This window comes from Mesoplodon densirostris, chromosome 9 (assembly GCF_025265405.1).
Source record: "Mesoplodon densirostris isolate mMesDen1 chromosome 9, mMesDen1 primary haplotype, whole genome shotgun sequence".
In the NCBI taxonomy this organism is placed as follows: Eukaryota; Metazoa; Chordata; class Mammalia; order Artiodactyla; family Ziphiidae; genus Mesoplodon; species Mesoplodon densirostris.
Window position 1 is genome coordinate 94976083 of NC_082669.1, and position 14999 is coordinate 94991081.

Here is a 14999-nt window from a genome sequence, read left to right on the forward strand (position 1 = left end):
AAGGTAGCAGCACCTATGAGCCTTTATTGTCCTTGCTTGTGAACTTCTGCTACTAATATCTAAGATGGCAGGAGGGCAGGAAACTTGTCTCATCTGTCTTTTGATCTCCTAAGTTAGCCTAGTATTTGGCATAGAGGAAATATTTGCTTAATAATTATGTATCTATTTAGTCAATTCGTTAAATTCCCAGCTCTTTCCCCACAAAACATCTAAGCCTTCTCAACAGTTCTCATCTATAGCAGTGGTCTGTGGTAATATTGCCAACAATACTGCTACATCTTCACATTTTAAAAATATACCCTAAGTGAAAACCATTATAATAGAAGACTTACACACTCACAGATGGTATTCTCAGACAAATTTTTGAAGGGGTGCCTATTCATTTGTGTGATGGTTGGACATAAATTGTTTAAAATTGAGATTTAACATGTGTGCATGTAACCACCGACCAGATGTCCCTCCCAGTCAGTATCCCCCGCTTCTCCCTTGCAGTGGGTATTAATCTGGGTACTCAAGTGAAACAGAACCATCTCTGGGGGAGATGGCTAGATAGATATGTTCTAGGTGTTTCTAACAGGAGGACCTAATGAAGGTTAGAGAGAGTCTTCCCACACAAAGGAGTTTTTAGCTGAGACCTGAAAGATAAGAAAAAGTACTCCAGGAAAGGAAGACAAGGGACAGGACTTTGCAGGCAAGCGCAAAACCCTGGAATGAGAATGAAGAACTGAGGCAATGCCACGTAGCCAGATGTTAGACAAGCAAGAGGAAAATGGCAGATAGTGAGGCTAGAGGGGTAGCTAGAAGCCATGCCATGAAGGGCCCTATGGGTTATATGAAGAATATGGGACCTAGTGCATTAAAGAGCTTTAAGTTGGTAGAGACATAATCAGGTAGAACTTTAAATTTTTTCTTTTGATGTTAAATTTACAAACTGTGAAGTGCACCAATCTCAAGTGCAAAAAAATTTTACACATGTTTTTACTCGTGCAATAGCTACTCACTCAAGGTATTTCCATCACCTGGAAGGTTCTCTCCTTCCCATTCAGGACCCACCGCCTCCAAGGGTAGCCACTGTTATGACTCCTATCACCAGAGATTACTTTTTGCCTGTTTTTGAACTATAGTAATGACAAAACCATACAGTTGTGCTGCTTTGTGTCTGAATATTTTCGCTCAGCATGCACGTCCATGTCACGTGTAGTAATAGTTCATCCTTTTTTCCTTGCTCTGCAGTATTCCGTTGTATGAATATACCACAGTTCATTTGCCCATAAACTATTGATGGACATAAGGACCACTTTTATTACTTTTTTAAACTATTATAAGTAGAACTGCTATGAGGACTTGTGTTCATGTTTTTTTTTTTTTTTTTTTTGTGGTACGCGGGCCTCTCACTGTCGTGGCCTCTCCCGTTGCGGAGCACAGGCTCCGGATGCGCAGGCCCAGCGGCCGTGGCTCACAGGCCCAGCCGCTCCGCGGCATATGGGATCCTCCCAGATCGGGGCACGAACCCGTATCCCCTGCATCGGCAGGCGGACTCTCAACCACTGCGCCACCAGGGAGGCCCTGTTCATGTTTTTTTGATGGACATAAGCACTCATTTTTGTGGGAGACATAACTTTTTTTTTTTGAAGATTCATTTTTTCTTAAGGATTTTTTTTTTAAATTTTTGGCTGCACTGGGTCTTCATTGCTGCACGCGGTCTTTCTCTAGTTGCGTTGAGTGGGGGCTACTCTGTTGTGGTGTGCAGGCTTCTCATTGCGGTGGCTTCTCTTGTTGCAGAGCATGGGCTCTAGGCGTGCAGGCTTCAGTAGTTGTGGCACGTGGGCTCAGTAGTTGTGGCTCGTGGGCTCTAAAGCTCAGGCTCAGTAGTTGTGGCGCACGGGCTTAGTTGCTATGCGGCATGTGGGATCTTCCTGGACCAGGGCTCGAACCTGTGTCCCCTGCATTGGCAGGCGAATTCTTAACCACTGGGTCACCAGGGAAGCCCAGACATAACTTTTTAAAAGATTACTCAGCTTTTGAGGTGGAGGATGATTAGGAAGAGCATAGACGTGGCAGTTTCCTCAGTCACCAACTCCCTGGATGCATAGTCTTTTACCAGTTAGCTTATTAAAGGAGCAAACCCATTCAGAATATTTTAAACATCACGCAAATCAAAATATAGATAAAAAAACAGAAAGCAAAATTTCCTTTTGATTTCTGTCATTACTGTCATTGTTGTAGTTGTTATCATTTATGGCCAACCACAACTTAGAGCTGATGGTAATTGGAAGGACAATATGGAATGACAAGTTTTGGTGACTTGTAGTTGGATATGTCCCCATAAGCAGAAACATTGTTGTCATCGTCAGACATTCGTGAAGCCCTCTCCCTCCACAGTTGCTGGTGTATATGTATGGTGTAGTGGGGTGTGTCTCAAGTGACGAATGGATTTACTCTATGTTTTCTTTCAAATTCTTCCTCAAGTAGTTTTCCAGGACCCTAGGTTCTCTGCAGCGTCTCTGAACCATCCCTGATTCAAGGGCTAAAACAGCACACATACAGAGACTGCATTTTCCAAACTAAAGTTTTATGAGTTTGTACTTCCTAAATTGTGTGTGTATATATATTTATGGATTGCCATTATAGAAAATAATACAGTCAAGTGAAATTAGGAATGTTTTGGTAGCAAAGTCTAAGACTTTTAGTTGTAATAAATGTTCAGTCTTTAGAACCATGGGAATTAAGGTACAGTAATGTAGTAACAAAGAGGCCATGGTCTGATTCCACTTTACCAAATCAGGCTTTTGACCCACTATTTTACATTAAAATTATACTCTAAATCTGTCTTTTCACTGTGTTCTGAATGTGCATTAATTCATCTAATAAACATCTTTTGAGTGCCTTCAGTGTGCCAGATACCTTGCTACTAGGCAGTAGAGATATGAAGGTATAGTCACTGATCAAAAGGATTTTGTAGTGTGACAGAAGAGACTGTAAATAAAGAAGTGAACCAGTAGTTGCCGTACCCCATTAGGGCTTGGGCTAAATGGACAAGGTCTTCAGTGTCCAATCATCTTCATTCATTCATTCATTAAAATTTTTAAGTTCAGAACCAAAGAGCTGGTCCTTATATACTGTCCTCTTATTTTAGATTGCTGATATATCCCTGTAAGAAACTTTAGTTGTTTATTTTTCATAGCAGTGTTTTTTTTTTTTTTTATTGCCTCAGCTATCCTGGGATTTTTTTTTTTTTCCTTTTCTCATTTTTCATGTCATGCTCAGACTTATTACCTGGTAATAGGTTGCAAGAAATGAGAATTGAGTTATTTTTAAACAAATATCAATCATTTGTGATATGTTTAATAGAAATTATAATGAATAAAATCAGGGTTTTACTTATTATGAAGTCATTATAGTCAACATTGGTAATTCCCCAAATTAATAATGAGACAATAAATCATTTGTGATGCCAGAGGGATCAAATAAATAAAAACAGGATTGACCTTGTTAGAAATTTGATATTTTCAGTATTTATCTGTCAGAGCCACTGATTTGGAAATTGTTGTAAATTCTTGGAAAATGGAATCTTTTTTCCCCTGTAAAAAATATGCATCATTTGGCAAACTACAGTGTCATTTCCCTTGAAGAGAATGTAGTGATTGATTATCCAGAGTGCTACCGTGACAAGGTAAACCAGCCAAATAGCTGGAACATTGTATATAATCATATAGCATCACATAGGCTAATCATTCCCTGCAGGTACTTCCTGTTTACCCCCAAAACCTTTATCTCCAGGGGATATTCCTCTGTGCCTACAATCTCCCCTTCCTCTCCGACTGTCATCAGCACAGTTCTCATCACCCAAAAACACGGGCATAAATACAGACCAAACTGAACTACCCAAAGAGACTTCCAAATGCAAAGATGCCTGTCTCTAGTATCCCTCACATATATGACATCCCTCACATTATTTATATGGGTCGACATTATTAGTCCTGTTTCTTTGATTAGTAGTATTGTCCTAAAGATCCTAAGAAATTATAAAACAAGCAAAGGAAGGGAAGGATGGGAAGGTTTTAGAAAATAAGAACACCCGTCTCACTTTTGAGAAGTTGATCATCTAATCAGGAAGAACAAACACACCTAAGATGACCTGGAACAGTTACACAGTATTCCCCAAGTCTGCAAGCACCAAGACACCAACTGAGCGATGAGGGCCAGTAGAATAGAGGAGCCATCAAATTATCCTTGGTTACCAGAAGGCTAGATGGAGCCATCAGAAAGGAAGGGGCTACCCAAAACTGCCCCAGAGTTGATTACCAGTAGCCTAATTGGGAATAGAACCAGGCCCTTTCTCTCAATAATCTGAGCAATTTCCTTGTGCTCATCTTCCCTGCAGTGTTTGTCAGATTTCAAACGGCTTTTGTTAGGATGGCTGCACTCTACTCTCCCTTATTAATTGCTGTCCACGTGTTGCAGGATATCCTGTGTTCTTAATCAGGATGAGGATTTTTGATTCTTCTTAGCAGCATGGGGACATGTAGCTAAGCAGAATCAATTCCTGTCACTCACACACAAACACAGAGGAACAGGATTATGGATCAGGGTGAAGCTGCAGTGCTTTAATCTTAAAATCAATACAGAAAAGGAAGTTGAACTTGTGGGGATTCTATAGAGACTGTAATTTGGTTTCCTATGAAGTTGCCTTACACGGTGTAACTGCTCCTTCCTTTTCACCTTCTGATTATTTCACTTGGAGTGTGGGGAGAGGAGAAGGAAAGAAGAAACCTCTAGAACCAAATAGTCCTGAGTAAGCATATGCATATGTAAGCTCATAGCTCAGACTGATCCTCTGTTGTGTTGAGAAAAGCTGTACACGTTTATCCATTCTTTTTATTTTTAGAAGAAAAAAAAAAGCTAACCCAAACCCTGTACCCCATAGTCTGTATTTAAGCATAATAAAATGCCTTTGATTATTTCAAAGGTTAGTGTCAGGCTGGAAAAAATTTTTTTAATGTTTACTTTTATGGCTAAGTCTACATAGCTTATGGAATTCTATATAAATAAATACATATTCATCAAACCAGTTATTGACCAAAGGATTCCAAGCTTCCAAGCATGTGATTAATATTTACTCCAGTGTAATTGTGCTTCTTTCAAAAGAGGCATGAAGTAATGGTTTAAACAACTCTGTCTTTTCTTAACCAAAGATTTAGAATTTATTGACTATGCCTCTTTTCAGATATAACACCAATTTAATGCACAGTACTATCAGTGTCTAAGATGGGCTTATTTTACCCTTGGATATTCCTTTAATTCAGTTTAAAAACATGTCTGAGTCACTTTGGACACTGCTTCTACAGTGACAAAGACAACAGGAAATACTATGATCTCATGAGAAAAAGTTTGAGGCAGAAGGGTATAGTTAAAAGAGCAAAGTCTGGAGCCCTTGCTTTGTTTCTTTCTTTTTCTAAGCCTGTTTCCTCCTCTTTACAGTGGGGATGATTAAGGGATTCAGCGGATAGGTAGGTGTGTTGAGAGGATTAAATGACAAGCATGTAGAGTGCCTAGCTCAGCTTCACACTTGTAAGAATCTAATAAGTGTTCATGATTATCATGATTATTCTGTGAGTTTCAAGTGAGGTAACATATGCTGTATATGTGAAAACATTCTACAAGCTGTAAGGCACAATACAAATGTTAGTTGTTATTCTTAATAGATTGATGGTTTTGAAACTTTAAAAAACAAATCCTAGAAGGCTTTTTCTTTATGCTGCCTGTCATGAGTCCCTAATCTCAAAGTATAACCCTGGGGGTGATAAATCAGGCTCCAACTGAATATGCATTTTCTTTCTTAAAAGCCGCAGAAATATCTTGTAGATGCCAAGAATTCCATGAAATCAATATGAAATTCCCTGTCCTGTGTCCTTCCATAAAAAACACTTTCTCAGGTCTTTGGAAGATCAGCACTATGTAAGATATTTATTTTGTTGTTGTTTTTCAGGAGTATTTTTAAATGTCACATCCTTCTAGGAAAGCTCAAGTGTCTTCAGTGATCACATCCTTTCAGTAGCCCTTCCTTGTCGTGAACATTACTTGAGTCAAAACACTCATGAGTTTCTGTGTCCTCTCTGTGTTCTTTTCCAGAGCACAATCATTGTAGAGAAGACAGTGCAAGACCTCATGAACCTGATGCATGACTTGAGTGCCTATTCGGATCAGTTCCTCAACATGGTGTGCGTGAAGCTACAGGAGTACAAGGACACCTGCACTGCAGCCTACAGGTAGAGCTTCTGTTGGAAGCTAAGCAACATCAATTTAGAACTTGACCTTTGGAGTGGTGGCTGATACTGCCTTTATAGCCTAACTTTCCATCATTATAGAAAAGGACCATCCTTGAGTTTGTCAAGAGGCCTGATGAGAACATGTACCAAAGAAATAGTCTCCTAGACACATGTATAGTCATACCAGCAGAGGGAATGGAAGGTACAAAGGGACAAAGCTACTTAGGACTGCCTTTGGGTGGCTTAGATGAAGTGTCAGCCTTGATTTTTATGAAAGTCTAGAATCATAAGATGTGTCTTCCTCAAGGAAATTCTGGATCTTGATTAGCCGCTCTTGTGATTCTAAAAGATCTTTAAAGTAAAGCAATTTTGAACTCTTAGTAACCCTTAATAATCTGTAATATGATTCCTTTTTAGTCTGTCCAAACATATGCCTCCTGATGTTTGACCTATAGCCTTCCTACTGTCATGAAAGGATGGTTACCCTGTTTAGCATCAGTGGAAATGAAAAATCATTGTTATGAACTTGAAAACATTTAGTTTTCCCTCTGATTTCTTTTCTCTGAGTTCACAAATCTCTTTGAGCTTGTGGAAAAGATCATAGACTTCTTGTAAAAAGGTAATCATAGGAAGAAATTATGGTCTGGTTGACAAGACATGAAACAATTAGAGAAGAAAAGAATTATAATAAAATACTAAATTTTATGTGATGTATAATTAAGGATAGATGGGTACAGTATAGTATATCATCAGGTACTACTTGTACAATACAGACTATAAGAGCAGAAGGAATAAAACACGAAAAAGAGTGACAGGCTGATTGGAGTCAGGAAAGATCTCACAGAACGTGAGTTAGGTTCTGGACCTTAGAAAGATGGGTGAGATTTAGGGAGGTGGAAAGAATAAACAGGGCCATTGCAGGGATGAAGAGGAAGCACAAACGTAGTTGCCTGATATCCAGAGGGAGAGTAAAGGAGGAGGAGGTTTGAATGGAACAGAGTTCCTAGGAGAAGGTAGTAGGAAGTAATGTTGAATAGGAAAAGTAAGACCATATAACAAAGGATCTTAAAAAATAAGACCTGGAAATCTAGATGTTGACTAGTAGATGATAAGGAGCCATTATAAGTAAACCAGGGAGCACTGTTCAGGGAAGACTAATCTGGCCAAGGAATATAACATAGATTAATGCTTAACCTCCTTCACTCCTGCAATAAGTAATATTTACCCACAGTTACAAGAACCAAATAAATAAAAGAAACCCAGAGAGATGCACTCCCAATAATATTTTACTTTTTTTGTTCAATAATTCTTCATCAAGAATGATAATACTTTTAGGTTAAAAGCATACATATAATCAACAAGTATGCTATACGCAGTTGTGTACCAAATGATCATTCTAATGGCACTTCAAACAAAAAATATGTTAACATTTAGTCTTTCGGTAAAGAAAATTTTAATTTAAATTTTTTAGATTTTAATTTGTACAAATAATTTATTTTTTGCAGAAAACTACAAGTAGAGTAATGGTAAAGTACTTTCAAGCATAAAGATATATTCCATTAGGATAAAACTTGGTGAGGAAATGAAATAGAGATAATAACTCAAAGAGAAAAATGAAAAATATCTAGCCATTAAAAAAGAGCTTATTTTGTATATTGTATTATGGTAGATTTCAAATCCCTACGGTATTGAGATTCTATTGGTTACACTTAAAATAGTGATTTAAAGAGTCAATATTTATAATGTGCAAAATTTAATATTTTGTAACCATTAAACTCATGCTAAAAAAAAAAACTAAATTTCAATTTTAAAATGTGGGGAAGAGAATATAGTTTTTCAAAATTCCTTTAAGAGATACCCAAACGAAAATTTTAAAAGCCATTGCCCTTGTGTTAGTTGTCTAAGAGTGGAATTTCTGGGCCACAGAGTTAACTCCAAAATGGTTGTACCAATGTCACATCTACCAACTGACAGTCAAATAACATACTTTAAAAATTTACTTTTACTTTAAGCTGCATTGAATTTTAAGCTTTTTTTTTTTTTAAAGCAAGGCATGTCTTCTTTTTCTTATATTTCATTAAGGGCAACCCATAATTTCTAACAAATAATAATGCCAGTGAGTATTAATTATAATGGAGATGTTACCTAACCTGCCCAAGATATGGCAAAATTGACAATAGACTCACTGATGGTCATTTATATATTATTGTTCTTGTTATTTTGAAAGAAATCTTTTTAAAAGTTTGTATAGCTTGGCACCTTATTTATTGTAGGTGACCTTTTCCTCATTTATGATCCTGCCTCACAAGTCAAGTGATAGGAAGCTTACTAATTCCACAAAGCAGAGTGGTCACCGTTGAACAGTTTCTTGTTTTGAAACGTTATTCAGATTGGACATAGTTCTTATTTCTGTAGTGATTCCAAATCAGTTTCACCCTTACACATGAAAACCCTTCAAATATGTGAAGATGGCTATCATGGTCCATTTAGTAGTTTTGTTTTGTTTTTCTTTTCCCCTAGACAGAACATCCTTGGTTTCTGATACGTCCTGGGTCTGCAAACCATCCCACTCTTCTTTCTCTGTTGCCATTAGTCTGGTAGTATCTATCTTAAAAAAGGAGTACTCCACTCTGAGCCCAGTGTTCCAAGTGTGCTCTTGTTCTTCAGCAAAACCACTGCCTTCTTTGTGCAGGACCCAATGCCAGACACACATCATCGCATGTGAGTGTGTAGGAATAAAGAAGTCCATCAGTTACAGATTATACCTTTAATGAGCTACGTCCTTGGTTGAGGATAGAAAGGAAAATAGGGGACAAAGAAATCAGACGTGTATCCACAGCATCAATTTATGACAGGAAATATGGTAAGATAGGTAATGATGACATGCTCCAAGAGGAAGAAATTACTTAAAGAGGACAAGAGAGGTTTGGTGAAGGTTACAAACCTAGAGTTTGTGAAGAATGAGGAGGACTTAGAGAGGATTTAAACTGAAGGAACTAAAGGAGTGAAGGAACCACAACAATGTCAAGGAGGTGGGGAAGAGCAGGAAAAGGATGAGCAAGTGATGAATGTTTGGGTTTTGGAAAAGATGGCTAAGCCAAAATGGAGGCTTTTGAATGCCAGGTTCAAGGAACGTGACCTTTTAAAGTTCGGTAGTGGGAACCACTGAAGGTCAGTAAACAGGGAATGCCAGGAAAGACCTGTGCTTTAGGGAGATTTTTCTGAGCTTTGTGTAAGATGGATTGGAAAGGCAAGAGTGTGGAGGTGGAGGGAAGAGAGGCAGAGAGTGCCTGAATTAGAGGAGAGGCCGGAGAAACGGAGGGGAAGGGGCAGACCAAGAAACTTAAATTAAGGGGGTAGATTTGTAGGACATGGACACTGGTTGGCTGTAAGGAATAAGGAGATATAAGAAGAAATAGTCACTGAAATTAACCTTATCTTTTCTAAGCTATATTTGTAGGGATTATTTTTTTAACTTAAATTCAAGATCTCACATGTAGCCATTAAATTTAATGTTATTTTTAGCTCGTCATTTCAGTCTATTGAGATATTTTTGAATCCTCATTGTCATCAAAAAATCATAGCTATCCCTCCAGATTCCATGTCATTCTTCATTTTATTAGCAATCTTTTAGTTTCTTTGTGTATGTCATTTTTTTAAATGTTCAACAGGACAGGGCTAAGTTGAGAATTTTGGGGGGCATACCTCTTGAGACTTCCTTTGAGATTGATGACCATATATTCCTCAGTACTTCAGGGGTTCATATGTTTTTCTTTTTTTTGTTTTTTTTCCACTCCATAACTTTCAGTATATTTTTTAACATCTTTATTGGAGTATAATCGCTTTACATTGTTGTGTTAGTTGCTGCCTTATAACAAAGTGAATCAGCTATACGTATACATATATTACCATATCTCCTCCCTGTTGCGTCTCCCTACCACCCTCCCTATCCCACCCCTCTAGGAGGACACAAATCACTGAGCTGATCTCCCTGTGCTATGCGGCTGCTTCCCGCTAACTATCTGTTTTACATTTGGTAGTGTATATACGTCCATGCCAGTCTCTCACTTCATCCCAGCTTACCCTTCCGCCTCCCCATGTCCTCAAGTCCACTCTCTACGTGTGCATCTTTATTCCTGTCCTGCCCCTAGGTTCTTCAGAACCATTTTTTTTTTTTTAGATTCCATATATATATGTTACCATACGGTATTTGTTTTTCTCTTTCTGACTTCATTCTGTATGACAGACTCTGGGTCCATCCACATCACTACAAATAACTCAATTTCGTTTCTTTCTATGGCTGAGTAATATTCCATTGTATATATGTGCCACATCTTCTTTATCCATTCATCTGTCTGTGGACACTTAGGTTGCTTCCATATCCTGGCTATTGTAAATAGTGCTGCAGTGAACATTGTGATACATGTCTCTTCCCCCACCCCGCACACACACACTGTATTTTATTTTTATAAGAGATAAACTGACACCAAGCATTGTAAATGGATGACCACAACAAAAGCAACACTGATTGCAATTACCAAACATGAAACACACTCATGCTATGTCATAATATTGACATTCAGTCCAGAAATCCTCCACTGTAACATGTCCTTTACTTTGCAGTGAAAATTGATTTGTATATTTTTTGCCTCTGAGTCCTTGTGGGATTTTTTTTTTATTCAAACAGAAAGTCACAAAAATTATAATCATCCTCATCAGTTCACTCAGTCACATGTAATTAATTTTTTTATCTTGATCTTTTGTTAGCACTTTTATGAATTCATCAGTTTTCCATTAGAGTTCTGAAAATGCTTATTCATTCAGTTCAGCAGTATAGTCAGTTACCAGAAACCTGTACTTGTCAGAGTCTTTTCCATGAATTCCTTGAAGATGAAACCGTTTTATAGGAACATTTTTGAAAAACCATCAGAGTACACCCAGAACTGTCTGTAAATGACAAAAGACTTGAAAATGACCACAGTTAAAGATTTGGTGAAAGTTCATAGTAATGCAATTGACAAGGAAATTTAGTTATTTCTGAGATGTACATTTTAAAGTAATAACTAGAATTATGACTTATAACATTATACCACAACATATAAGATTTTTAGAAATTTCATGTAATGTCTGAAACATTTATATTAACATATTTCCATACAAATAACCCAAAGAAAGTTTAGTATTAGTTTTTTGTTTGTTTGTTTGTTTTTTTATACTGCAGGTTCTTATTAGTCATCAATTTTATACACATCAGTGTATTCATGTCAATCCCAATCGCCCAATTCAGCACACCCACACCCCCACCCCACCGCGGTTTTCCTCCCTTGATGTCCATACGTTTGTTCTCTACATCTGTGTCTCAACTTCTGCCCTGCAAACCGGTTCACCTGTACCATTTTTCTGGGTTCCACATACATGCGTTAATATACGATATTTGTTTTTCTCTTTCTGACTTACTTCACTCTGTATGACAGTCTCTAGGTCCATCCACGTCTCAACAAATGACTCAATTTCATTCCTTTTTATGGCTGAGTAATACTCCATTGTATATATGTGCCACATTTTCTTTATCCATTCTTCTGTCTATGGACACTGAGGTTGCTTCCATGTCCTGGCTGTTGTAAATAGTACTGCAGTGAACATTGTGATACATGTCTCTTTTTGAGTTATGGTGTTCTCAGGGTATATGCCCAGTAGTGAGATTGGTGGGTCATATGGTAGTTCTATTTTTAGTTTTTTAAGGAACCTCCATACTGTTCTCCGTAGTGGCTGTGTCGATTTACATTCCCACCAACAGTGTAGGAGAATTCCCTTTTCTCCACACCCTCTCCAGCATTTATTTGTAGATTTTTTATGATGGCCATTCAGACTGGTGTGAGGTGATACCTCATTGTGGTTTTGATTTGCATTTCTCTAATGATTAATGATGTTGAGCATCCTTTCATGTGTTTGTCGACAATCTGTATATCTTCTTTGGAAAAATATCTACTTAGGTCTTCTGCCCATTTTTGGATTAGGTTGTTTGTTTTTTTGATATTGAGCTGCATGAGCTGATTATATATTTTGGAGATTAATCCTTTGTCAGGTGCTTCATTTGAAAATATTTTCTTCCATTCTGAGGGTTGTCTTTTCATCTTGTTTATGGTTTCCTTTGCTGTGCAAAAGCTTTTAAGTTTCATTAGGTCTCATTTGTTTATTTTTGTTTTTATTTCCATTTCTCTAGGAGGTGGGTCAAAAAGGATATTGCTGTGATTTATATCATAGAGTGTTCTGCTATGTTTTCCTCTAAGAGTTTTATAGGGTCTGGCCTTACACTTAGGTCTTCAATCCATTTTGAGTTTATTTTTGTGTAAGCTGTGACGGAGTGTTCTAATTTCATTCTTTTACATGTAGATGTCCAGTTTTTCCAGCACCACTTATTGAAGAGGCTGTCTTTTCTCCATTGCATATTCTTGCCTCCTTTATCAAAGATAAGGTGACCATATGTGTGTGGGTTTATCTCTGGGTTTTCTCTCCTGTTCCATTGATCTATATTTCTGTTTTTGTGCTGGTACCATACTGTCTTCATTACTGTAGCTTTGTAGTATAGACTGAAGTCCAGGAGCCTGATTCCTCCAGCTCCGTTTTTCTTTCTCCAGATTACTTTAGCTATTTGGGATCTTTTGTGTTTCCATACAAATTGTGAACTTCTTTTGTTCTACTTCTGTGAAAAATGCCATTGGTAGTTTGATAGGGTTTGCACTGAATCTGTAGATTGCTTTGGGTAGTAGAGTCATTTTCACAATGTTGATTCTTCCAATCCAAGAACATGGTATATCTCTCCATCTGTTTGTATCATCTTTAATTTCTCTCATCAGTGTCTTATAGTTTTCTGCATACAGGTCTTTTGTCTCCTTAGGTAGGTTTATTCCTAGGTATTTTATTCTTTTTGTTGCAGTGGTAAATGGGAGTGTTTCCTTAATTTCTCTTTCAGATTTTTCATCATTAGTGTGAAGGAATGCAAGAGATTTCTGTGCATTAATTATGTGTCCTGCTACTTTACCAAATTCATTGATTAGCTCTAGTAGTTTTCTGGTAGCATCTTTAGGATTCTCTATGTATAGTGTCATGTCTTCTGCAAACAGTGACAGTTTTATTTCTTCTTTTCTGATTTGGATTCCTTTTATTTCTTTTTCTTCTCTGATTGCTGTGGCTAAAACTTCCAAAATTATGTTGAATAATATGTGGTGAGAGTGGACAGCCTTGTCTTGTTCTTGATCATAGTGGAAATGGTTTCAGTTTTTCACCATTGAGAATTATGTTGGCTGTGGGTTTGTCATATATGGCCTTTATTATGTTGAGGTAAGTTCCCTCTATGCCTGCTTTCTGGATAGTTTTTATCATAAATGGGTATTGAATTTTGTCAAATCTTTTTCTGCATCTACTGAGATGATCATATGGTTTTTCTCCTTCAGTTTGTTAATACGGTGTATCACATTGATGTATTTGCATATACTGAAGAATCCTTGCATTCCTTGGATAAACCCTACGTGATCATGGTGTATGATGCTTTTAATGTGCTTTGGATTCTGTTTACTAGTATTTTGTTGAGGATTTTTGCATCTGTGTTCATCAGTGATATTGGCCTGTAGTTTTCTTTCTTTGTGACATCTTTGTCTGGTTTTGGTATCAGGGTGATGGTGGCCTCGTAGAATGAGTTTGGGAGTGTTCCTCCCTCTGCTATATTTTGGAAGAGTTTGAGAAGGATAGGTGTTAGCTCTTCTCTGAATGCTTGATAGAATTCACCTGTGAAGCCATCTGGTCCTGGGCTTTTGTTTTTGGAAGATTTTTAATCACAGTCTCAATTTCAGTGCTTGTGATTGGTCTGTTTATATGTTCTATTTCTTCATGGTTCAGTCTTGGAAGTTTGTGCTTGTGTAAGAATTTGTCCATTTCTTCCAGGTTGTCCATTTTATTGGCATAGAGTTGCTTGTAGTAATCTCTCATGATCCTTTGTATTTCTGCAGGGTCAGTTGTTACTTCTCGTTTTTCATTTCTAATTCTGTTGATTTGAGTCTTCTCCCTTTTCTTCTGATGAGTCTGGCTAATCGTTTATCAATTTTGTTTATCTTCTCAAAGAACCAGCTTTCAATTTTATTGATCTTTGCTATTGTTTCCTTCATTTGTTTTTCATTTATTTCTGCTCTGACCTTCACGATTTCTTTCCTTCTGCTAACTTTGGGGTTTTTTTGTTCTTCTTTCTCTAATTGCTTTGATGTACGGTTAGGTTGTTTATTTTAGATTTTACTTGTTTCTTGAGGTACGATTTCATTGCTATAAACTTCCTTCTTAGACATGCTTTTGCTACCTCCCATAGGTTTTGGGTCGTCGTGTTTTCATTGTCATTTGTTTCTAGACAATTTTTTGATTTCCACTTTGATTTCTTCAGTGGTAACTTGGTTATTTAGTAGTGTATTGTTTAGCTTCCATGTGTTTGTATCTCTTACAGTTTTTCCTGTAGTTGATATCTAGTCTCATAACATTGTGGTTGGAAAAGATACTTGATATGATATCAATTTTCTTACATTTACCAGGGCTTGATTTGTGACCCAAGATATGATCTATCCTGGAGAATGTTCCATGAGCACTTGAGAAGAAAGTGTATTCTGTTGTTTTTGGATGGAATGTCCTAGAAATATCAATTAAATCCATCTTGTTTAATGTGTCATTTAAAGCTTGTGTTTCCTTATT

General features: G+C 37.3%; 1 protein-coding gene across 1 annotated transcript in view; it reads left to right on the forward strand.

The window, feature by feature from the left end:
• Window positions 1-14999, forward strand: part of EXOC4 (exocyst complex component 4) — an 828650-nt gene that overhangs the window by 646607 nt on the left and 167044 nt on the right. Inside the window, exon 12 of the mRNA XM_060108317.1 lies at window positions 6133-6269. Coding sequence (XP_059964300.1) covers window positions 6133-6269 — 137 coding nt within the window. The remainder of the gene's footprint in view (window positions 1-6132; window positions 6270-14999) is intronic.